This window comes from Phyllostomus discolor, chromosome 6, assembly GCF_004126475.2.
Source record: "Phyllostomus discolor isolate MPI-MPIP mPhyDis1 chromosome 6, mPhyDis1.pri.v3, whole genome shotgun sequence".
Taxonomy (NCBI): Eukaryota; Metazoa; Chordata; class Mammalia; order Chiroptera; family Phyllostomidae; genus Phyllostomus; species Phyllostomus discolor.
This window is the reverse complement of record NC_040908.2, coordinates 150947928-150972567: the sequence shown is the minus strand read 5'-3', so window position 1 is coordinate 150972567 and position 24640 is coordinate 150947928. Positions and strand designations below refer to the sequence as shown.

At 37.4% G+C, this 24640-nt stretch overlaps 1 protein-coding gene across 4 annotated transcripts in view; it reads left to right on the top strand.

Annotated features, from left to right (window-relative positions):
* LRRC4C (leucine rich repeat containing 4C) overlaps positions 1 to 15131 on the top strand; it is a 166677-nt gene extending 151546 nt beyond the window's left edge. For 3 of the 4 annotated variants that reach the window (XM_028516034.2, XM_028516033.2, XM_036029263.1), the window contains one exon: positions 12706 to 15131. In XM_028516034.2, the coding sequence (XP_028371835.1) occupies positions 12748 to 14670 (1923 nt within the window). In that variant the 5' untranslated portion in view covers positions 12706 to 12747 and the 3' untranslated portion in view covers positions 14671 to 15131. Of the gene's footprint in view, positions 1 to 2122; positions 2182 to 12705 lie in introns of those variants that run through there. The other variant, XM_036029264.1, reaches the window with a different exon arrangement.
* Positions 15132 to 24640: the final 9509 nt, after the last annotated feature.

Sequence of the window (24640 nt, the reverse complement as noted above, 5' to 3'; positions counted from 1 at the left end):
TACATTCAGTAATGCAATTCAGCAAATATTTACTGAACGCCTAGATATCATTCTGTTCCTGTCCTTAGGAAGTGTATGATTAAATAGGTCGAATGCATTTCCAAACATATAGATTCAAACACAGATTAGAAAAGTGATATCATCTTGACATTACAGACACTTAGGGAAAAGATGTATTAATATTGGCCAGTAAGACCAAGGGAGGTCTAGTAGAGATTGTCATTGCAAAATTGGCTCTGACATGGGGTAAAATTGTGAAAGAAAAATCAGAGTACATCATTCCAGGCCATGGGAGAAACAGGAGCAAGGCTCTGAAGAAGTAAAGTAGGGGGTATATTTTTAGAATCTGAAACAGACTGCAGCCTGACTATATTATGGAGAACAGTGGGAAATGAGACTGGTACAAAGCAATGGGCTGCAGCATCATGGTGTCTTGCATGTCATACTAAGTCAGTGGATTTACGAGAGCAAATCCCCCTTCCCCTGCAATGGTTGGTCATTCTAAAGACTGTGGATTGCCACAACTGGGGGTGCTACTGGCATCTAGTGGGTAGAGGCAGTAAGGGATTTAGGCTTTCTTCTGTGAGCACTGGGGAGCAGTGGGTGGGTTATGTTCTCCAGAACTGTGACTGTCTACACTAAACTGTGTGTTAAGACACTAACTCCGCATGTATTACTTTAAAGACCACCTCCCACCCCACCCCCCAAAAAGTACAAAAAAAGCAAAAAAACACAAAAACCCAACTTTGCCATAAAGATGTCATGTATTAACCATTTGCTGGCCCTGGACCTGAGTAAAAGAAGAAAGAACAAAAAAGAAGGGGGCAGAAGTTTTTATGTGTTGATAGGGCTCCAGACTCAAAAACGTCACTGCAAAGGAGAATGCAGGCATTGTTACTAACGGGCACATTTCTGATAATTGGAACAGTCTGATTTCATTTCCTGAAGAATGAAATAGCAAGCGGTGTGTGGAGCTTGAGGTTTTAAGCTTTATTCTTTGGTGATGCATTTCACTAAACCAACACAGCAAGCAGCTCTCCCAAAAACAAAAACATGTCTCTGAACACCTTAAATCCCACTCACCCTTTAATTTGAAAAACAAGTCAGTCATCTGTATTTCATTTCTCCGTAAATAATCAACCTCAAAACGTGAATGTGATGAAACGGATTCATAAGCAGCCAGACACTTCAGGCCAGGTAAGTGATCTCTCCTGTATCGTGTGAGGCTAAGTGAGCAGGAAGAAATGAATTCATTCTATTTTAGCTTTGCCAAGTTGTTGGCTACATTTCTGTGTCTGCTTTTTTAACGTGAAGTAGATTTTACTTCTTGCTGCTAAGACGAAGTTGGAGCTGCCACTGCCTTCCCCAATTCCTCGCCTATTCCAAGTGGTTCCTTTAGATTGTGGTTGAAGAATGGGGAGACCTTTTTCATTCACGGCTTTTCTAATTAATGGTTCCAACGAGTTCCAGAAACAGCAGTGCAATGGTGGATTTTAAAGGGCCCTTGGAGATGATTTGATTCTCTGCCTATAAGAATTCTTGTTCTCTGCTCTAAGCATCACATTCAATGGAGTGAATGGAAAGCTGAATCAAACCTTCCTCGTTCTGAACTACACGTGAAGAAGCAAATTGTGAAAACAGCTTCTGCATCATCCACAGGAATTTTTAAGGCAATCTTGTTATTTTTAGGCACATACAGCAGAGGGCATTGTTTGGCCAAACTTAAAACAGGGCTGCTATTGGCAATAATAGAGGAAGAGATAGAAACTCCGTAAAAAAAAAACAAAACCAAAAAACCCAAAGAGAGCAAGGAGACAACAAGATGACCTTTATATTGCTTTGTTCTCCTTAGCTTTTCCTTGTAGAAAGGACCTCTGTGAAAAAAACTAACAACTGAACAAGTATTGGTCCAGAAATAAATGAAATTTCTGCTGTGTGAGTTGAATTCTACTAGATGCCAGGGATCTATTAGTGCATTTGACATCATTTAGGTCTTCAGTGAATTTATAGCTTTCACTATCTACAAGCTGCTTCTGTCCATTTAAACACCTGCTAATTCATTTATTCATGCATTTAACACATGTTTGATGAGGTTTTTTTTTTTCCCCCTAGGTGAATACCACTGAATAGGGGAGACAAGTCTCAGCCTCTTGGAACTTAACATTTCACTTGAGACAGGCAGTGAGAAAATAAACATTAAGTATATGAGAAAATATCAAATAATGATAAGTACTCTGGTGAAAATTAAATATGGTGATGTGATTGAGGGTAATAAAGGGGCTACTTAGACTGGCTGAATGAGTAAGAACTCCTGGAGAAGGTAACATTTAAGAGAGCCCTCAATGGCGAGGAGACCAGCCATGCAGAAATCAAAGAACATGTACTGCTCACAGGGGGACCCATAGAGCAAAGGTTTTGGTGGGACGGGGTGGGAGGAGGGAAGCCTGGAGTGTGTGAGGAATAAAGGAAGGCCAGTGTGGTTGCAGAGAGAAGGGGGATAGGAAGTTGAAAGGCATTACAGGCAGGCAGGTTTTGGACAATCATTTGTTAGAGGCCTAAAGACTTGAATTTTGCCCTAAAGTGCTATAGAACTAACAGGAACATTTCGACCGAAGAATGGCATGAACATACCTATATTTTTAATCTTCACTCTAAATGCTGTGTGAGGAATTGATTGTGGTAAGGCAGTTGCAAACATAGAGAAACGCAAAAGTGTATTTCAGTGGTCTGAGTTAGACCGGAAGATAATTTGGTCTAGTAAAGGACAATGAAGAAAAGTAGATGGATCCAGTTATATATTAGTAGTAGGGATAAATGAATAGCATTATGCTGAGTGTAAATAAAGACAAAGAAACATCAAGGAAGAGTCTTAATGTTTTTACTTGGAGCAACTGTATAATAAATAGTGGCATTTATGGAGTTTCAGGGGCAGGTTTGGGGATTCACTCTCAGTATTTGCAGTGCGATTTAGTGGATATAATCCTCTCGATAATCTATTTACTAATGTTATTGTCATCACTCCCACCCACAGATGGTGCAGCTGGGAGAAAGCCAATTTGTCACTGACCCCTGCAGTTCAGAGACCTCAAATTGAGGTCCTCTGTCCAGTGTAATGCATACCAATTGAACGAGACTGTTTTTGGTAAAGCATAAAATTTATTCTTAATCAAAGAATGAAGATATGGGCACGAGATGAGCAAGCCCTAAGATCTTTTCTCTATGATTTTGGGAAGTCAGGAAAGTCTTAAAGGGCAGGGGGAGGTTAGGTGGGCTCAGGAAAAGGGGGGAGAGTTCTTGGAACTGCAGGAGAGTACGTCCAGTTTCCAAGCGGGCTTGGAAAATGACTGGCCATACATCATGTGTCCTATTCTAATATTAAATCGCTAATCCTGGGCATGGTTTTTAGCATACTAAACAAGAAAAGTTTATCAAAAGGTGACCTGGAAAGGGGTTTCAAGTGCCCTTTGGATCTTTCCAGTGCAAAACAGTTTCTTATTTGTGGTCCTTGGGTTGTTTATCTGGTTCCTGCTGCAAACTTGGCTAGCCCTGGATTTTTTGCCTTTTTATTTTTATTTTTAATGAGTTCAGCCTGCTTTGTCAGAGGATATATTAGAGAGAATACAAAAAAGTTAGTAACAGTTTAAAGGTTTACTAATGATGCGGTAGCACAACCTGGTGACAATTTTAACAAAGATCAAACAGGCAATAATCCTAAACCAACCTTCCAACCCTATTCACTTTATCCTAAATCTGGTTTTTGTTAGTTTAGGTTTTGGTAATATAGATTGGTGGGAGGTGGGAGAGGATGGCTTTTTATGCTTCAGCATTGTGTCAGTTGGAAAGTACAGGTGTCATCAGAGAGCCAAAACTGACTGTGTATAGTAGTCCTTTGTGAGAGATAACTCCTTCCAGTCTTGCAGATCAGAATTTCCAAAATACCCTACTTGCTCTGCGTACAGTGATTTTTGTTAGCATGCTCTTTTTTTCCTAAAAGATTTTATTTATTTATTTTTAGAGAAAGGGGAAGGGAGGGAGAAAAAGAGGGAGAGAAACATAAATATGAGGTTGCCTCTCACATTCCCCGTCCTGGGGACCTGACCTGCAACCCAGGCATGTTCTCTGAATGGGAATCGAATCAGTGACCCTTTGCTTCGCAGTCCAGCACGTAATCCACTGAGCCACACCAGCCAGGGCTAGCATGTTCTTTTAAATTCTTTTCTTATTTATATTGTACACCTGAACCTAATACACTGATTTTTTTTAATGAGACCATATACAGAAGTTAATTTTGCCTTCAGTGGTATTTCATACTCTGTAGAATTTCAGCAAGGCTGATTAATTTGGACCTATAAACTTACCCATAGTTAGGTCCTCATTGAAGATCAGTTCCATTCAGTTCTAAAGTAATGTGAGGGATGTTGATTATTAAAGTCATCTGGCTTTTCCTTCAACGCGTCTTCTGTCTCCCATTTATTTTACATATAAAGACAGTATCTTCCTGAAATAATGCTCTCATCATGTCCTTTCCTGCTTCAGAACTCAGAGTTTCTTCGTAAGTCTGTTTATTGACGCAAATCCAAATTCTTGCACCAGGCATGCAGTGCTCCTCAACTGGGTCAACTTAACTATCTAAATTCTGCAGCGTAAGCCCTCCGCTTCCATTAAGTCAGCGTTCCTATTATTTCATGCTCCTGCTGCTCTCCTTTTACAAGTAGTCTCTTCCCTCCTCCACTACCACCCGCCCTCTTAAAACTTCCTCTGATTATCTGTGTCTATTTTGATTTCTGACAATGCTTTACGGCATTTAGATATTGAATACATTGATTTTCGTTAATGCCTAAATACATACATGTGTACTTATTTTATATGTACCCATACATTTATGTTATAGCTCCAACAAGGTGATGAAATTCTAGAAAGCCTTGCCAATTTAGCTCTTTTATAATTCTTATTTTTATTTTATATTCTCCAGAACATAGCAATGTGTTGACCACATGTTTTTTTCCTTCCTATTCTTCTTTTTCTTGTACACCATTCTCTCTACTCACTTCTTCTTCTCATCTAATGGTGTCGCCTCTAAATATTAAATGTATGCATTCTTTTACTAGAAGTCACACAAGTCTTCTAGAAAAAAATGAAAATGCAGATCCAGATTTCCCTAAATCTCAATTTCTTAAAACCCCAACATTTTACAGAAACATTGTAATATCAGTGTGGCTTCTGCCTTGACAAATGAAGATTCTGCTCCTGCCTTGACAGGATGTGTCCCTGGTTTACAGCCCGTTCAATGTTGCCTAGCTTCCACTACATTTGCCTAGAGGGGCAGCCCTGGGCCTTTACAAAAAAAAAAAAAAAATGTTCTTTTCTATGAAAACCTGCAGAACCACATACTCCTGCATTAAGGGGCGGAGAAAGCTCAACAGATTTGCAAAATTGACTTTCAAATGAAGAAAAAAGAATTGTATTAGGAAGTATTTGTATGATAAATTTGATTTGGAGAGGTAATATTTAATTTGCTGCTTTTTCTTTTCCTGTAAATTCTAGCATTTTTTTTTTTTAATTTAAAGAAAGCCTTGACTAATGTGGCTCAGTGTGTCGGGTGTTGTCCTCCAAACCAAGGTCAGCAGTTTGATTCGATTCCAGTCAGGGCACATGCCAGGGCTGTGGGACAGCTGTTTGGTTGGGGCATGTGAGAGGCAACCAATTGATGTTTCTCTCTTCCTTCCCCCTCACTAAAAATAAATAAATAAATAAAATCCTTTAAAATAAAATAAAATAAAATTTAATTTAATTTAAAAAAGATATCCAAAGAAATGACTACAGCAGAAAGGCTTCTTAGCATAATGAAGATGAATCTCACTTCTTGCCTTAGAAGCAAATCATGTTGCTTCAGCGTACTTCGTGTCTTTGATAGATCTCAGATTTATAACGGTATAAAAATCTGAATTTTTCTACTGTCTTATTTGTCTCTACTTTGCTTTCGGTTAGGGAAAAAGGGAATGGCAAAAGTAGAAGAGACAGGAGAGAGAGGGAGACAGGGAGAAAGAAGAATGCGAATGAAAGTATGAGGATAGTTTGGCTCTAAGGAATCAGAAAACAGTAACTGTACAGTAAGGAATTGATTATATTACATAATAAAACACAGAGGAAAGACAATTACAGGATTCATTAATTCAGCTGCTTATTGCAATATCGAGAATGCAATTCCTTCCCTCATTTCATTTTTCTTCTTTGGCATCTATCAGCTTTGTCCTCAGGGTGCCTCCTCTCTTGGCCACAAGACAGCTGCAGAAACTCCAGAAAGCTTACACTCACAAGCATATCCAGAAACAAGATAAAGAACTACTTCTTTCCTATGTTTTTCTTCTGATTTGCGGGAGAAAAAAAATCTCAGAACCCTTTCAGCTGATTTCCCCTCATATTTCATTGTCCAAATTGGGTCACATGCCCAGACCTAACCAGTCTCTGCCAGTAGGAATGGTACAGCCAAAGTTTGCTTTAAAAACGTTCAGCAAACTATAGTCCAAAAGGCAGCCCACTTGTTTTTGTGTGTCCTATGAGCTAAGAATGTTTCTGAATGTTTAAATAGTCAAAAAATTAATAATATTTTGAGATGTTAAAATTATGAAATTCAAATTTGTATCTCAAATTTCAGTGCCCATACATAGCTGAATTAGAACACAGCCATATCCATTCATTTGCCTTTGCTTTTAGCTACTTTCAAACTATAATGGCAGAGTTGAGTAGTTGCAACAAGAGACCATATGGCCTGCAAAGCCTGAAATGTTTACTATCTGGAACTTTATAGGACAAGTATGCCTAGTCTTAACTCAAACCAAATTCTGTTCACCCATCACATGTTTAGGAGTGTCTGAGAGAGAAGTGGTGAAGATCAGGCCAGAATTTATTGAGAATTGAAAGTTTGATTTGAGGGTGATTTTTCAATGTGAGAACTTGATTAGGATCACATAAGGGTTATGTATGATACAGCAGTCCAGGATTAGTGAAAACAGCAAGAAGAGGTGATAGATTCAAAGAATCTTAGATGACAGACCTCCATTAATGCTTTCCATGAGAGAGGTGATGGATCTTTGGGCAAGTTCTCATAAGGACAATGAAACAAACCATTTCCTTGGGCAGGAGAGTTCCAGAAGGGGATGGAGGTGCTTATAGAGACAGTGGAAGAGCAAAGGCATGTGCCTGTCTGTGGTAAGGTATAAATGGAAGGTCTCAGTGTCAGGGCTGAGAGCGGTAACCGATGTAAAGTGCTCAGTGTCTAGGGAGGTTTGTTGCTGTTACATGAGTGTGAGTGTGTATGTCTGTTAGGGAGAGGACAATTGGGTGGCTGTGTTTAACTAAATTTATCTTTCTCCCACCTTACTTTCAAACTAGTTCCAATGTCTAGGCAGTTTATGCTGACTTAGCAATGATTCTGTGCTAAATAAAGCATCCCCATTAGCTACTCTCCCTTACTCAGTTTCTTCTGTATGCCTCCGTGCAGTGGAGCATGCATGGGTAGGGAAAGAAGTCAACAGGTACTCTTGGACTAGGCTAAAAGTATTATAGTTTAATTCAAAACCTGTACAGATCTATTTGTAAATAAATGCTGTCAGATGACATTGTAATGGAGAATGCATACCTTTAAATTGATTTCCTTTTGATGTGATAAAAACATCTTATGAAAGAGATGTTGAAACATGGCTTTTGATATAAACTAACATAATTTATATTTTAAAGTAGAAAACCTTTTGTTGATGGTAGTTTATTTGATTCAGTGCACGTACCAAGCATTATTTGTTGTAGGTTATAAATCAGACTTGAACCAGTTATAATTCATAAATTGTTACTTATGACTGATTTATGGGAACTCTCATTAATTGCAATAGCAAAAAGATCCTGAAGTGAGCAAGAAGTAGCAAATAAAACAGCCTGGGATTTGAAAAGGACGGACAATATACTATATAATTAATAGCAATGTATCATGTTTGCATGTGTTTTATTGATAGCATGTTCCCGATCGTGCCAGTTAATCCTACAACTTTGAATGATAGATAACATTATAACTCCTGTCTTATACAAGAAAAAGAAACTGAGTGTCCCACCATTTTATTTTTCATATGCATTAAATATATATTATACAGGGTCTGGCAGAAGTAAGGCTTGCTTGAGTGTGGTTGGTAAGGTAATAATATGGGTGTAATAATTTATAGTTTTAATTTGAACATTTCGCCTAAAATTTCATATGGTGTGCTTGAGTGTGATATTGTTATGTTACAGAATTGCATGCTTATGATTTTGTAGTAAAAGATTTTGTAATAGAAAGGGGGTGTTATTTGTCCTAGACCCTGAATATTGCTTATTATGAGCCAGTAACATTACACATACTATGTGACAACTCTAATGAGAGTCTTTTGAGTGGATAACACTGTAGTTTCCCTTTCCCAGACGAGGATAGTGAAGTACAGACAGGTGGATTTTTTCACTTATACTGTCATGGAGGTACAAACAGGTGTATGAAATCAGCGAGTCTCACACCAGAGACTTCTCTCTTGGTCACTGGACATCATTGTTTTTACATTTTCATATTTTAATGAGGAAAAAGGTAGCAAATGGCAGAGTAAGGACTTATCTTTTTCACTTCTGTGTTGTTTCCCACCAATCAGTTATTCAATCCGTGTTGCCAGACACCCTAGGATTCTGAGGAGAGTCATGGGGTAGGAGGTGGGCACAGAAATGGACAAGAAGGGCCTCGGGACCCCACTCCTAAAAACGTCAATCAGTTAATGTATCAGGGATTTTATGTGCTGTTGTTCTTGGTTTTGTTTTTGTTTTTAAATTCCCAATTACATTAAGAAGTGTGTGTTGAGGAGAAAGGACACCAAGTCACACAAACGAAAAATGTTTGATGGTCATGATTACTGGAAATTTAAATAACATTCTTCGTTTTTTTAAAACCTAAACCTGAAAAAGTGTTTAAGGTCATGTTTAAGTTTACAGTGAAGGATCAAACTCAAGGAGTGAAATCTACCAATTACATTATTAAAAGGCCATCAAAGGATTAATATGATGAGTGGGTCCCTCATACTTAGCAATTAGTTGTTCTGAAATGTAGATTTTTATTATTATTCAGGTATGGTGAGACCTACAGATCAGGAGACGACTGCCATTATAGAGACGTTTTTGTTGGTGGTGCTGTTTATTTGTTTTTTACTCACAGTGCCCAAGAGAAGAGGGCATGCCTTGGCACACAGGGGCCTCATGGGGAAGCGCCAAGGTTGGTTAAGAGCAAAGGAAGGATGTGAGCAAGTGCCTTTATTGTGTGGTTTGAGGGAAGGCAAGGTAAACAGGCTTAGGATAGGATTGGCTAATATGAATAATTTCAGTGGGTGCTGCCCCTGAAATTATTCAGGGGGGGGGGACATGGGAGCTATCTCTAGTTACCTGGTATCTAGCCCTAGAAAAATCAGGGCAGAGGGCTCAGAGGTCCCTGAGTGTAAGGGACCTATGAGAACCCAGTAAAGGACATGGATGAGGTATGGGATTCAGATTGGATGGTTTGGGAGCATGAATGATACATTGGTACGTATCACTTGCACGTGTGCAAAGAGTTGTCATTAGATATTAACTTTTGCACATTTTCAACAGCTAGTTTATTTAGTGTCTATAGCTATTCAAGTGCTGTGTTGGCAACAGGCAAAGAAGACACCATCAGACATGGCCTGTGCACTCACAGAGTTCACAGGCAAAGGCAGGAAACAGATCCAGGAATGAATACTCATAGTACTGGAAGGTGTGAAAAGTCAACCTAGAGCCACAAGGGCCCTGAGCATGGAAGCAAGTCTATCTGCCTGGTGAGAAAAGAAATACTAACTCAGAACCTACCCACCAACTTTCTTTGCTTCCATAATAAAGGAGACATAAACAAGCCTCTGAATCCAGAGCATTCTATGACTTTACACTTCACTTTCTTGAGACTCTTGTCCCTTTCAGTAGCTTTGTGAATGTGAATGTATGTTTAATGATTGCTAACGACAGCTGCCTTTTATGAGTAAGGTATCTTCTATTTTGAGAAAAGAAAGCCTCTTCTCCATCTTGTGTACTCTATGAAAATGCAATTATTTAAAAATGCTAATTTACCTTGAGAACCTCACCACCAGCAGAAGCATGTCCTAAAAAAGAGTTAGCCTTTCTCACCTCAAGCCCTCAGGTGGTGGGCATGGAAGTGATGGCCTAGAAGCCGGCCCTATTTCTGGCATTGACTTCTCTCTAAGGCTCACTTGGAACAACAGGAAGATCATTTTCATTGTTCTCCTTGCTACCAGTTTCTTCTGGAGCTTTTCCTCTCCTGTATTAGTCCAACATCACCATTCTTAAAATCAAAGCTGATGATAGCATTCCATTCTAAAAGCAGAACGTGTCACCTGCGGTATAAGTCAGTGATTCCTAAGTCTGACATAATAACTCCTGACAGTCTAGACCTGAAATCACCCCAGATCCCTTCCCATTCTCTATTCTCTTCCCCGGGCTTTTCTGCTCCACTGCCACAGGGAACTTTCCACTGTTCCCTGGAGGTACTGTGTCCTTGTCTTGACTTAGACTGGTCTCTCTGCCTGATGCCCTTCTCTTCTTTCTTGACCAACTCCTTCCACAAAACAGAAATCAAATAACCTTTCTCTTTGAAAATTCCTAATTTATCAGCATGGATTGAGTTGCTCTGACCTCAGTGCCCTTGTGTCAGTGTGGCCTGGTCTCAAAAACCCACATCATATGTTCAATATTGCAGTTCATCTGCTTGCCTATATTTCATCTTTTGAATTATAATTCATTTGGGGGTAAGGTTTATGTTCTTTTATTTGGTGTGCACAGTACTTAGTAAAATGTCTGGCCAAGGACAACAGCAAAAACAGAAATAATAATAACAATAATGTCTAACATTTATTGAGTTCTTACAATGTGGGGAGCATTACTCTAAGCCCTTCCTGTACATGAACTAATTTCGTTCTCACCACAACACTAAGGGGAATTTAATATTATCATTTCCATCTTGCAAGGGGGGAGATTGAACCACAGAGATGATAAGTTAACCTCCCCAAGGCAACACATAGTAAGTACTTTTGAATTGGAATGTGGTCAGCTCCTCCACCCCTCCTTTTTGTTCTTTCCAAGAGATTCATAGAAGAGTCACTGTTTATTGAGATGAGAGATTTGAGAGAAGTCATTACAAAGGAGCCCAATCCATGGTAAGCCAGTAGAGTGGGGCATGTACTGGGCAACACAAGTTCCTTTGGAGTGCCTCCTTGCACTGGAAGAGATGCAGAAAGTGAGCTATTTTATCTGTCTTAAAATCTACTTAAAATCAGTAAAAGTAGGCACACAAGGCATGTTATAGTCCTATTATACTAAAATCCTTTCTATAAAATAACATCATGCTTTATGACAAGTGGTTTAATTTGTGGTATGTCTGCCTATAGGTAGCAGTCTACTATATTATGAGATTTGGTATATGACAATCTCTAGAAATTTATGTACATGTGTGCATGTCATTATTTCAGTGTATTTTCATAGGTAGTATAATTTAAGTTGCCAGTGTTAATAGCTGTCATGCCGAAGGAAAGATATTTTTAAAATTTTAATTATAAAAGATATATATCATATATACAGGGTCCAGCAGAAGTAACACCTGCTTGAGTGTGGTTGGTAGGGTAATAATATGAGTACAATAATATATTGTATTAATTTGAACATTTAACTTAAAATGTTATATAGTGTGCTTGAGTATAATATTGTTATGTTATAGAATTATATACTTATAATTTTGTAATAAAATATCTTATAATAAAAAGGGGCATTATCTATGCTGAGCCCTGTATATGGCCTTCATTCTCACAGTAACCTTTTGAGGGAGTATTTGAGATCATATGCTCCTAGACCAATCAGATGAACATCTGAGCCCAGGCTCTGTAGTCATGAGCCATGTGAATTCATGCATAGTGCTCCTATGATAAATTTCTTCATTGCAGGAATATAATAGTTCCTAAGTCAGAGAAATGCAGGATTAGAAAGGATTGAGATTGTGTAGGGCCCCATTCTCAGAAGGGTCCATACTTGGCTTAATGCTCTGTTGTTACTGATTTGAAATTCTTAATAATTATTAACAAGGCATCTCATGTTGTCATTTTGCACAGAGACCCATAAATTATGTAGCCATTGCTACATAGGATTGTTTGTGAAGTCAATAGCCCCTGATGCCTGGCACATAGAGTAAGTCCAGATAAAACATCAGCTATTACTGATTTTGCAAGGAGACCTTTTGTTTGTTGGGTAGACACCCCAAATTCTATGTTCTGAACTTTTCAAATTGGTTCAGGATGATGAATCTCATGGTGAAGTACACCTCATATGTCCTCATGCGTCTAGGACACACTGGTTGGTTATCACTCCATTACGACCCCCCACCTCATTCTTCCATTTCTCTGTGATTGCACATCTGATGGAATATGGGCTGTGGATCACTGCTAATTTGAAGTGCAGAAATGTTTTTCTAAAAATATTAGACTTATCACCCTATAAGGGACATTAGATTTGTTGTTTTCCTAGTCTGGGAAATGATGGCTTTAGCTGAGATGCACTGTGTCACTTACACTGTCCCAGCAAGACATTTTGGAAGAGACCTAATACTCTTTTTTTGCTCTTATTGTATTGCAGACTATTTGAACTCCAGAAGGACCAACACCAGATAAATTATGAATGTTGAACAAGATGACCTTACATCCACAGCAGATAATGATAGGTCCTAGGTTTAACAGGGCCCTATTTGACCCCCTGCTTGTGGTGCTCCTGGCTCTTCAACTTCTTGTGGTGGCTGGTCTGGTGCGGGCTCAAACCTGCCCTTCCGTCTGCTCCTGCAGCAACCAGTTCAGCAAGGTGATTTGTGTTCGGAAAAACCTACGCGAAGTTCCTGATGGCATTTCCACCAACACTCGGTTGCTGAACCTTCATGAGAACCAAATCCAGATCATCAAAGTGAACAGCTTCAAGCACTTGAGGCACCTGGAAATCCTCCAGTTGAGTAGGAATCATATTAGGACAATTGAAATCGGGGCCTTCAATGGTCTTGCGAACCTCAACACTCTGGAACTCTTTGACAATCGTCTTACTACCATCCCGAATGGAGCTTTTGTATATTTGTCTAAACTGAAGGAGCTCTGGTTGCGAAACAACCCCATTGAAAGCATCCCTTCTTATGCTTTTAACAGAATCCCTTCTTTGCGCCGGCTAGACTTAGGGGAACTGAAAAGGCTTTCATACATCTCAGAAGGTGCCTTTGAAGGTCTGTCCAACTTGAGGTATTTGAACCTTGCCATGTGCAACCTCCGGGAAATCCCTAACCTCACACCACTCATAAAACTAGATGAGCTGGATCTTTCTGGGAATCATTTGTCTGCCATCAGGCCTGGCTCTTTCCAGGGGTTGATGCACCTTCAAAAACTGTGGATGATACAGTCCCAGATTCAAGTGATTGAAAGGAATGCCTTTGATAACCTCCAGTCGCTAGTGGAGATCAACCTGGCACACAACAATCTCACATTACTGCCTCATGATCTCTTCACACCCTTGCATCATCTAGAGCGGATACACTTACATCACAACCCGTGGAACTGTAACTGTGACATACTGTGGCTCAGCTGGTGGATAAAAGACATGGCCCCCTCCAACACAGCTTGTTGTGCCCGATGTAACACTCCTCCCAATCTGAAAGGGAGGTACATTGGGGAGCTTGACCAGAATTATTTCACATGCTATGCTCCTGTGATTGTGGAGCCCCCAGCAGACCTCAATGTCACTGAGGGCATGGCCGCTGAGCTGAAATGTCGGGCCTCCACATCCCTGACCTCTGTATCTTGGATTACTCCCAATGGAACAGTCATGACACATGGGGCATACAAAGTGAGGATAGCGGTGCTCAGCGATGGCACGTTAAATTTCACAAATGTGACCATGCAAGATACAGGCATGTACACGTGTATGGTGAGTAATTCTGTTGGAAATACCACCGCTTCCGCCACCCTGAATGTTACTGCAGCAACCACCACTCCTTTTACTTACTTTTCAACCGTCACAGTAGAGACTATGGAACCTTCTCAGGATGAGGCACGGACCACAGATAACAACGTGGGTCCCACTCCAGTGATTGACTGGGAAACCACCAATGTGACCACCTCTCTCACGCCACAGAGCACAAGGTCAACAGAAAAAACATTCACCATCCCAGTGACTGACATGAACAGTGGGATCCCAGGAATTGATGAGGTCATGAAGACTACCAAAATCATCATTGGCTGTTTTGTGGCCATCACACTCATGGCTGCAGTGATGCTGGTCATTTTCTACAAGATGAGGAAGCAGCACCATAGGCAAAACCATCACGCCCCAACAAGGACTGTTGAAATCATTAATGTGGATGATGAGATTACAGGAGACACACCCATGGAAAGCCACCTGCCCATGCCTGCTATCGAGCATGAGCACCTAAATCACTATAACTCTTACAAATCTCCCTTCAACCACACAACAACAGTTAACACGATAAATTCAATACACAGTTCAGTGCATGAACCGTTATTGATCCGAATGAACTCTAAAGACAATGTACAAGAGACTCAAATCTAAAACATTTACAGAGTTACAGAAAACAATAAAAAAAGACAGTTTATTAAAAATGACACAAGTGACTGGGCTAAATCTACTGTTTCAAAAAAGTGTCTTTACAAAAAAAATCAAAAAAGAAAAGAAATTTATTTATTAAAAATTCTATTGTGATCTAAAGCAGACAAAATGATGTGTATTCCTCAGAACCTGTTTTTGCTGCACTTATTTACTATTTCCCCACATCTCGTCCCTGCCTTCCCCAATTGCCATATTTTTCATAGGAGATCTCAATTCCCTAAGAAACTGGTCTAGGAAATTTTATAAGAATTCTGTTACACTTTGAGATTTTTATGGTGAATTCTAGTGGTGAGATCCAGTCTATTTTGTCTTTCTTTTTTTTTCCTCGTTTCTTTTATTTTCCCCCTCTTGTCCTTATAAACTAGTCCAATGGGGAATGCAATATTAGAAATAGATTTTTAAGAGAGAGCAAGGAAAATAATGCAAGATCTTATATTTTTCATGTAATGACCTGTTCTGTATTTATGATGAGGACCATTCAATGGCAAAGGAAAAAAAAGTAAGCAAACAACAGATTAATTTACATAAATCTATAAAACCCATGATCTTTTAAACAACTCTAGAACCTGAATTTGTAGTTCAAAAGCTAAAAATAAGATGATAAATAAAATATTGTTGGTTTTTCTGTACCTGGACACAATTCATTTGTAGTGTGGCTCAAATGTGAGAAACTTAAAGGTAATTTGATTTTCTACTTTCTCAGACAGAAAATATTACAGTATTTTTCAATCACAGCATCAATCTCTATGGGGTCTTGTTTCATTAGTTGTCTTGAGGTTTGGATCTATATATTCAAAGATGCTGTGGTGTATTTTCCCCTCTCATTAGGGTCACCCTTTGTAGAATGGTCAGATTAAAAACAGTGATTTTGTGAAGTAAATTTAATTTGACTTAAAAGAAACTCTCAGTATAATTTATTCACTGTCTCATATAATTCTGCTGGTTAGACGAAGTATGATCCTTGAATGCCAAGATATTCTAAACCACCCAAGTTGAAAAATCATTTTTGATGCTGAGTCTCAGCAAATTTAATTCTATTCAACAATAACTATTAAGGACCTACAATGTGTTAAACTCTGATTTTAGTGTACGTACACAGTTGAGAAGACCTGGTTCCTGCCATTGATCACTCATGATTTATATAACATATGATTCAAAATACCAGTTCATTATTGGGAGAAGGCTTTAATTTCACTGTTATGTGAAAGACTACAAATTGTGGCCATAGAGTATCAAAATATCAGGTTACTGTTATTATAGAAACCTTCTAAATTCATGTTTTCCTTCATCCTTTTGGAAAAGCTGACTCTCTTTTTCCGAATGCAGATTTCTGAGTTTAAAGAAGTGTAAGTAAATAATTTTTGTGAACAGATGGATGCATACCAAGAGGTAGCAATGCTACTATAGTGGTAATGCACTAAAGGTACTTGAAAACATACATCACATTCCAAATGAAAAAAATAACTCGTGGGTTATTGGCACCATGGCATTCTCCTAATATTTTAATATAATATGTGTACGATGACTTGTGTCTTTTTGGAAAGGAAAGTGAAACCCATTGGTGAAACAAGGGTTGGCTGAGGCAGAGCAAACTTCAGCTCCTAATGGATGAGTTGTTTGGTGAGCTGTTTGACACTCACACTTAACTCAGCAGGATGGACCTCACACCAGGGTTTTGTAATCTCCAACTGAAAAACCAATCATGACTAACACAGTAGGTCACAGAAATAGAAGGATTCGATAGCAAATGAATGAGATCACACAAGGATCTCGCCTCTGTCTTTTGATCACCAATTCTCTAGCGGCTTTTTCTTCCCTTCTTCCCTACATTCCCTACTTTCCATGGCAGGAAAATGATTCACATTTGTTTTTACTGCGTGTGGAGAAGATCAGAAAAAAAAATGGAAAATACATATTGGCTGTGATTTGTCAAGCTTTTCAGTATCAGATGTCTTCGAATATTCCCAAGCTGTACATCAGAAAGCAAGCAACAAGCAAACAAACAAACAGCCCACTGAGGAATAGCAGGCATATGCTAGTACGAAAAGAGTTGTATAAATCAAAGGAGAAAAATCCTTCCTTCTCTACTTGGTTTGTGCTTAATAGATCTCTGTCTCTGCTGACTCTAAACTTTCTTTCATCCTGACTTAGATCTGGCATACAATTCCCCTTGACTATGAGGGGAGGCTGAACAGTTAGAGAAATTCTACTGCATAGAAGGAAAGGTGAACTTGAACTAAACATTTAAGTAAGAAAATAAAGTATACGATTCAATTCCATGGGAGATTATAGTTGCCTTAATGAATACATTTTAGAATATATGTGTACACACACATAGGTGTGCATGCACACACACACATGGATAAAAGACTGGTTAAGCCAAATGACTTTCATAGTAAATTTAGAAATGCTATTGACAAAAGGTTATCATATCAGATTTGCGGGTTGAAGGGTAGGGTGCTATAAAGGCATGATGTAAAGGACACTAAAATGCTAGATGTTTATGATTTGCAGTGTCTGTATTTGCTCTGCATAATGTACTTGGCTTTTGGCCCCCTCAGTACAGTAGCTGTACTGAAGTATAGAGACAATCACACACTGTGTTTTGACTTTTATACATCTGGTGCATCCTTATAGTAAAACATAATTCTATGTCAATGGTTCTTTTTATTCTATCCAAAAGCAACCCAGTGATAATATTCTTTAATGCTTATGCACCAAAAATGTGCTATTTACAAGTAACCAAATTAAGGTAGCCTAATGATAACTTAATTGTGTGAATATATGCATATATATACATATATACACATATTATATTATTATATCATATCATATCATATCATATTATATTTATTATATATATTTCCTACTAATGGTATATGGTTTGCTTTGGGGATACATCAAGGATTCCTTAAAAAGAAGATTTTCCAATTTTTTCCTATCCTTTTATACCTGGCTATGACCTCAATCTTCTAAATTCTTTTGAACGTGTCCATTTATGTACATTGTTAACATATGAGCAGTATTTGGCATAGCTCACACATATGCACCCTAAGATAGCTTAATCATTTCCACTCATATTCTGAATATCGTGGAATCAAATATCTTCTTTTCCTCAGGTTGAAGTAGGTCATTTGACCTTGAAATATTGATTAATGTTTTTATGAGAAAGAAAATTTTGCTAGTCCGTAACTACTGTTGGGCCTTATAATCAGAGTTAAAAATCAGGATATCCTTTGAGACCTGCATCCCATGAAATTCTGCATATAGGTCTGCTAGAAAATAACTTGGTAGTGGAATGCTTATTTACACAGGAGAACAAAAAGAAAGAAGGCATTTTTGGAACAGGAATTACTAGAATGTGAATAAATATCAAGTGAAATATCCAGTGTATACAAGATTTCCAAGGTAAATATTGATCACAGTGGGGAAAAAAGTCTGAACCTTTTATTGTTTTGGAATAATATTCAAGATAATTAGATGAGTGGAGGAGTCTGATAAGTGCTTATGAGTACAGGGTAATGCTCTGAAGTAATGCAGTTTTTACATATGTTCAGTTGTTTGGTTGGTGCTTCAGTTTACTTGTTTTTATAAGGACATAAAAATAATTATGTCATTAAATATCATAGACCTGTGAGTGCGCAAGTGGAGTCATACCCTTCTAGAAAGCCATTAGTTTGTTTCTTATAAAATATAGTAGCACAGAGTCAAATCTCTTATAAAAGCATCTCCCCCAACTATGTATACATCATTATATTTTATTAGAATGTATTTTTGTACAAAAAATACTTTAGATAAAAATTAGTCTAAAAATTGCCTTAAAAATCAAGGTACCATTTACTCTTTCTCTTTTTCCATAAGAAAAAAATATGAATTTCTAAGACTTCTGTATCAGATAGAAACCAGCTGTGACATTGCCGTCTGCTTATGCTCTATCGGGATGCGAAATAAGGTAACAGCTGGCTCTATGAGGGAAAAAATAAAGAAATCTCCTAGAATTACTGAATGCACTCTGTCAATTAAAACCCAAATTTGGATAATGAATGAACCATTTTACTACACATACCGGTTCATGTCATTTTTTTTCTTCAAGTGCTACCAACACAACATTTCTGAGATTTCAATCTTTCCTAACATTGTTTGAGAAATATACCCACATTATATAAAAATTTATAGCATTACCTTTTATAAAAGTGTTCAGCAGCAGGAAGAAAAACTAGTGTTTGTTTTTCTTCTGCCCAGATAAAAAGAAAAAGAAAAACAAGAGGGAGTGCAATTTCTGTAAGACAGACAATAAATGAAGCAAATATTTTAATAAGAGCACATGATATAGAAAGATCTTTTGTTCTGTAAGTTTGTCATGTGCAGTAAGCAAGAATACTCATATATATCCTGTGCATGATATAGAAAACAAAGACCTATAAAACTCCAGACCATGAAAGCTCATCTTTCAATAGTTGGTCCAATAATTTAATTTCATTTTCCAAGTTATCAATTCCACACTGTATTATAGATTTGATGCTGAACTGCTGGAATTGAACCTGTTCAAATGGCATCAATCCTGTTTTTATTTGGTTGACAGAAGTAGTGAGTATATGGCTTATTACCCCAAAGAAAGGGAAGATTTAGTGTTTTTTTTGAAGTCAGAGGGGCTGTCTTCATGGGGGCAGTAGAATTCATTCTGATTTGTGGCAGAATGACCACTTGGCAGAATATCCACCTGTGTAGGCCCCAACATACCATGATGGAAACCCACTAGGGGAATCCCTAGCCTTTATGATGTTTGTATGTCAGTAAGACTTCTGAATGACAATTGATAAATCTCCTTACTTCGCAGCCCTTAATTCCTCATTAAAAGTTAAAAATAAAGCAGAGCTCAATAATTGCTCTTTAAGCACCCTTGCTAGTTTTGTAAAGTGACTTGTTCTCTTGGAGAAATAAATTCAGCTTAAAACACGTACAAATAGTTATATTTTATGGTACATATTTTTATGGTAGCTACTATACATTTTAAATCAAGTAATTTGTAATACTAGGGAAATCGTGTTTGGTTTTATTTTTTACTAATAGAGTCATTAGGAATGAAATTAACCTTAACAAAAATTGTAAAATGCCTCAAAAGTCAAACACTGAAATAGATTTCCAAGTCCTGTGGAAAATAATTTTAAAAAATAAAGTTCTATTTTAAAAAATTAAGTTTTACAAATGAAAGAGAGGTATAATAAAGTTTCTCTTTCCAGCAGCCCTCAAGCAGACTAACTTGTGTTTATAAAGATATTTCTCAACATGAATGGACTGTTAAAGAATAAACTTCAGTTAATTTTGACCACAAAAATATCAAGTACCTATGTATTCTCATCTGAAGTTTTTTTCAAGGATCGTCCAAACAAGTGACTCTTGAAAACATTAATGCCAGCTTTTACATGCTCAATTGCATTTGTTTTTTTAGTCCATATCCAGCTACGTGCATTTTATTCTTGGCTTTCATTTCTCAGCATGTCTTCAGATTTTGCAGAAGAAATTTAAAATCAGAATCTGTCACTGCTACACAAAATTTAGTTATGCAATCTGGAGTTCAACTCTAACAACATTGAGGGCAACTCGTAAAGGTAAATAAATTATTTTGTAGACATTATAAGAGTAGTGCCTCTTTTTATTTTTACTTTTTTTACATTATTTTGCTTTTTACATTATTTTACTTTTTACCATGTAAGATATCTAATATTTTTATTATGATTAGTATAACTTCTACCTTCAAGAAAAATGAAAATAAATAATTTCACAATACTGAAAAATGCTTTGAAAGCTACAGAATACATACATAGATTATATATAATTTATATTATATAATATAATTTATCAAAGTTTATGAACACAAACTTGTTACCATACTTTTTATCAATGACAAATAACAAAATATATAGGTTATTCATCAGAAAGCTATACTAATTAGATAAAAATCATGTTTATTAGCTAACATGTTTTAATTTATTGTCCTTACCATTAAACTCATGTAAAACTTAATTTGTAATAAATCCTGAGAGTGATTTGTAATAGTCATTTGAGGGCTGTTTTAGTAATCAGAGCAAGCACTGATGTTACAAAGTAAAACTATACATCTTAGTGTCAGAAATAGACTGTATCCTTGAAAATTAGTGTGACACCATTAGGTATTCCTAAGATAATTCAAAGATTTTAAAAATATGCTTTATAGTGTAGCACAAGCATCCTCCTGTTTTCTCATTGTTGAGCTTTGAAAGAAGGGTAGGTGAATGTATTTTAGTTAGTATATCTACTTTTCCTTGGATAGTGCAGTTGTTTGTATGGAGAGCTATTAATATTTTAAAGCTGTAAACATAGAATAGAAAGAGAAAAATACTGGAGAAGAAAAAATGTAAGTCGTAAAAGTGCAAAAATAGGGTTATTTTTGTGTTAGAATGGACTCATTCATAGAGTGAATATAATTTGAGCAACTTAATTCCAGGACAGTTCAAGGCCCCGGATATACAACAGCAAACAAAACAAAGTCATGCCCAATGTTATAAGGTGAACAATTCGCCTTTGTTTGCCCAAGTTTTCCTGGCCTCAGCATTGAACATTCTGTGTCCCAGAAACTGCTTCGTTCAGGGCAAACCAGGAGGGTCGGCCACCCTCCTGCTGACCCTGTCTTCTGATAATTGTCACCTTGATTTGATGATTTCTATTTATGTGCTTATCTATTGCTAATGGCAATTCCAGATAACATTGGCCACATGTAAGCGCTTTCTCAGATGGGCAAGGTCAAAACAAGAACATATGCTGGAAATATTAAATTCCCTCCAATAATTTCTAGATGGTGCTCTGTAGAGTGCAACACAAGTACAGCAAGCACAGTTCACCCTCACAGAGGGGCTGTGGTCTGGGGATACCAATAATCACATTATTATAAAACATCATTTGCAGGACATCAGCCCTCATCGTCTCTACTCTTCACAAAGTCCTATCAGGTAGGTATTATTATCTCCATTTTAGGGATGATGAAATCAAGAGTAAATTCTTCCTACTGTACCAAGAAAAAAGAAAAAGAAAGAAAGAAAGAAAGAAAGAAAGAAAGAAAGAAAGAAAGAAAGAAAGAAAGAAAGAAAGAAAACCAAGGGTGAAAGAAGAGAATTGGAGCTTTCAGATCGCTGTTGCAAGACTTAATTTAGTAATTGCATTTATTATTCAGAATAGAAAACTGTTAAAACTGTCCTGAGAATATTTCATCTTTTTTGTTTTATTGGGTGCTGTTCTCCTGAAAAACAGTGTTCTTTTTGGGGACATACTTTGATAATTGATGTTAGTCTTATTTGTTCCTTCGAATTTACTAACGAAGTTGATAGTCCAACACCTTTGAAACACTAGTTGCTCAATATGGCAGTGTTTGAAATACTGGTTTACACTGAATTTCACCGAGACACTTCAAATGGATCAGCTACTATTACATTATGGATCAGCTACTATTACACGATGAAAATAAATCAATCAACACTATTTTAATCATAATCAGTTTTAGGTATTTTATTTTTATGGTTGCATTATGATTCATGTTATATTCCAATCAAATATCATTGATAAACATATTTCTATGTAGCTAAAGGGTCATATTCCAGTCTCTTTCCATTAAAAAAAAACCCTCTTTACTTAACCCTAGTAGTACCCTAGCATCTTATTATGAAAACTGTTTCCATGAAGCCAATAAAATCATCTAATTTATCATTCTTAGAATACAACATCCTATTTAAAGCTGTCTATACTGTATCAGAGGTAAACACTTGACAATAGTTTTTTACTTGCTGAGTAGCTATAAGAGAGAAACAACATAAGACATACTCTCCAAAGCTAGAGATTTAACTTGAAAATTAAAGACTCAAATTAATAATGCTAAATAAAAATGCTTAATTACCTTAATCACTTACTCCTGACAAAGTTAAGACTCTATGCTTCAATTTTTGTTATTTGTCATATTTAGTAAAAGCATTACCATTGATGAATAATGAAGTCAACCAAAGTGAAGATATAAGAAAACTAGATGAATACATGATAAAATTAATAAGTTCATATAAACCGGCACTAAAATGCAGTAGAAAAGTTGTCTCTCCATGTAAAGCATGAGTGACAGATTTGAGAATAGGTCTCTAGTCATAGACATTTTCATATGGCATGAGCAGTTAGATTTCAATCTTTGATTCTATTTTTCCATCCTAACCTACATACATTTATTCATTCACTTATGAAAAACTCATCAAATGCTTGCTTTATGCCAACAATGAGCAAAGTTGCCAGATGTACAAATAAGGACATAGTTTTTGCTTTCCGAGTACTGTATTTCAAGTGCAATAGGATACATCGAATGGAAGAGACAATGCACATTATGTAAGTAGAGAGAAGGCAACAGACCTGGGCTGTGTGGTCGATGGTGAGGAAATCAGACTTGCTTCTTACATAAAGTGATGCCTGCCTGGGCTGAGCCCTAATGGATGAATATGAGTTAGCCAGGTGGAAGGAGAGACTACATTACATGTTGCAGCACAATATACATCAAAACTGAGGAATAAGCAACATCCTATATGATGGGACTGCAAATGGTTTAATGTTGCCACAGCAAGACATGAACTTCGGAAGTTGGTAAAGGCCAATTTAAGACAATTATAGACCTTAGAGAGCATGTTGACCCCATTGAATTTAACTTATAGATGATAATGAAGGATTAACATTTTCTAAGTAGTTCAGTGGCATCATCAGATTTCAGCTTTGGATAGGTCAGTTGCATAGCAGAAAAAGCAAAATTTAAGGTCATCGAGCCTGGGGCACAGAGAAACTCATTTTGAAGTGTGTTTAACTACTGCAGTGAAGAGAAGTTAGTGGAAATTATAGTTAGAATGTGTTGAAAGGTCCAATTTTTGAAAAAAAGCTGAGTGCACTACACTTGGTGTCTCGATGGATGTTGGAAAGAGGAGATAGAATCAAAATTTATTTGTTAACTAGTGGAAATATGGAATTGAGTGGGGGTTAAAAGGATAGGATATGTTTATTAGTTGGCAGCTGAGATAGAACAGGCTGTTCTGGGTGGAGTCTAGGGAGGAAGGTGTTGTGTTCACTAAGCTTTAGATATATGGAGTTTGAGTACTGACAAAAACCAAACTCTGTGCATTTACTAAAGCAAAAGAAAAAGAAGAGTTTACCGCAAGGCTCTTGGCACACAAGCCAGGAAATCCAGGCTGTAGGAGCAGTCATTTCCGAGTTGCTCAAAGACACAGGAATTTTTATGGAGTACATGTGGATGCCATTTTGTTTTATTAGTTCATTAGCTGCTTATTGGTGTTCCTTATTTGGATCAGAGAGCTGAGTCAAGGGAACAACGAAGTACTGAGAGGATGTGAACAGACATGGTGTGTGAGGATTGGCTGGTGCCCTGGTGTCCTCTGGCGATTTCTGAGAATAGCTGTCAGTTGCTGTAAGGTTACATTACATTTTCCTTATGTGCCACTGTTGACCATTTCCATTCTGTTCCTGACTTGAGTAACTCCATTATAGTTTGGTTCTGCAACACCTGTGAGAAATCTATTTAGACTCGTCCAGCAGGAATGTTTTCTGGACCAGCAATATGAGTCCTGCCACCAGCAATATAAGATTTCTGGTGAAAACTGAGAGAGTGGGTGGGACCACCCAGTCTGCAAAATGGGGAGTCCAGTGGGTAAAGGATAGAAGCATGAGAAATAACAACATTTGACAGGTATGGAGAGAAAGAGAAAAAACATTTGTTCAAAATCCTTTTAAGATGTATTGACTGAGGCTTTACCATATGCCAGGCCCTACGCTAGACCCTGGTGTCATCACTTTGAAGATGAGTCCCAGGCTAACAAATGCAAAAGGCAAAACAAATGATACAGGT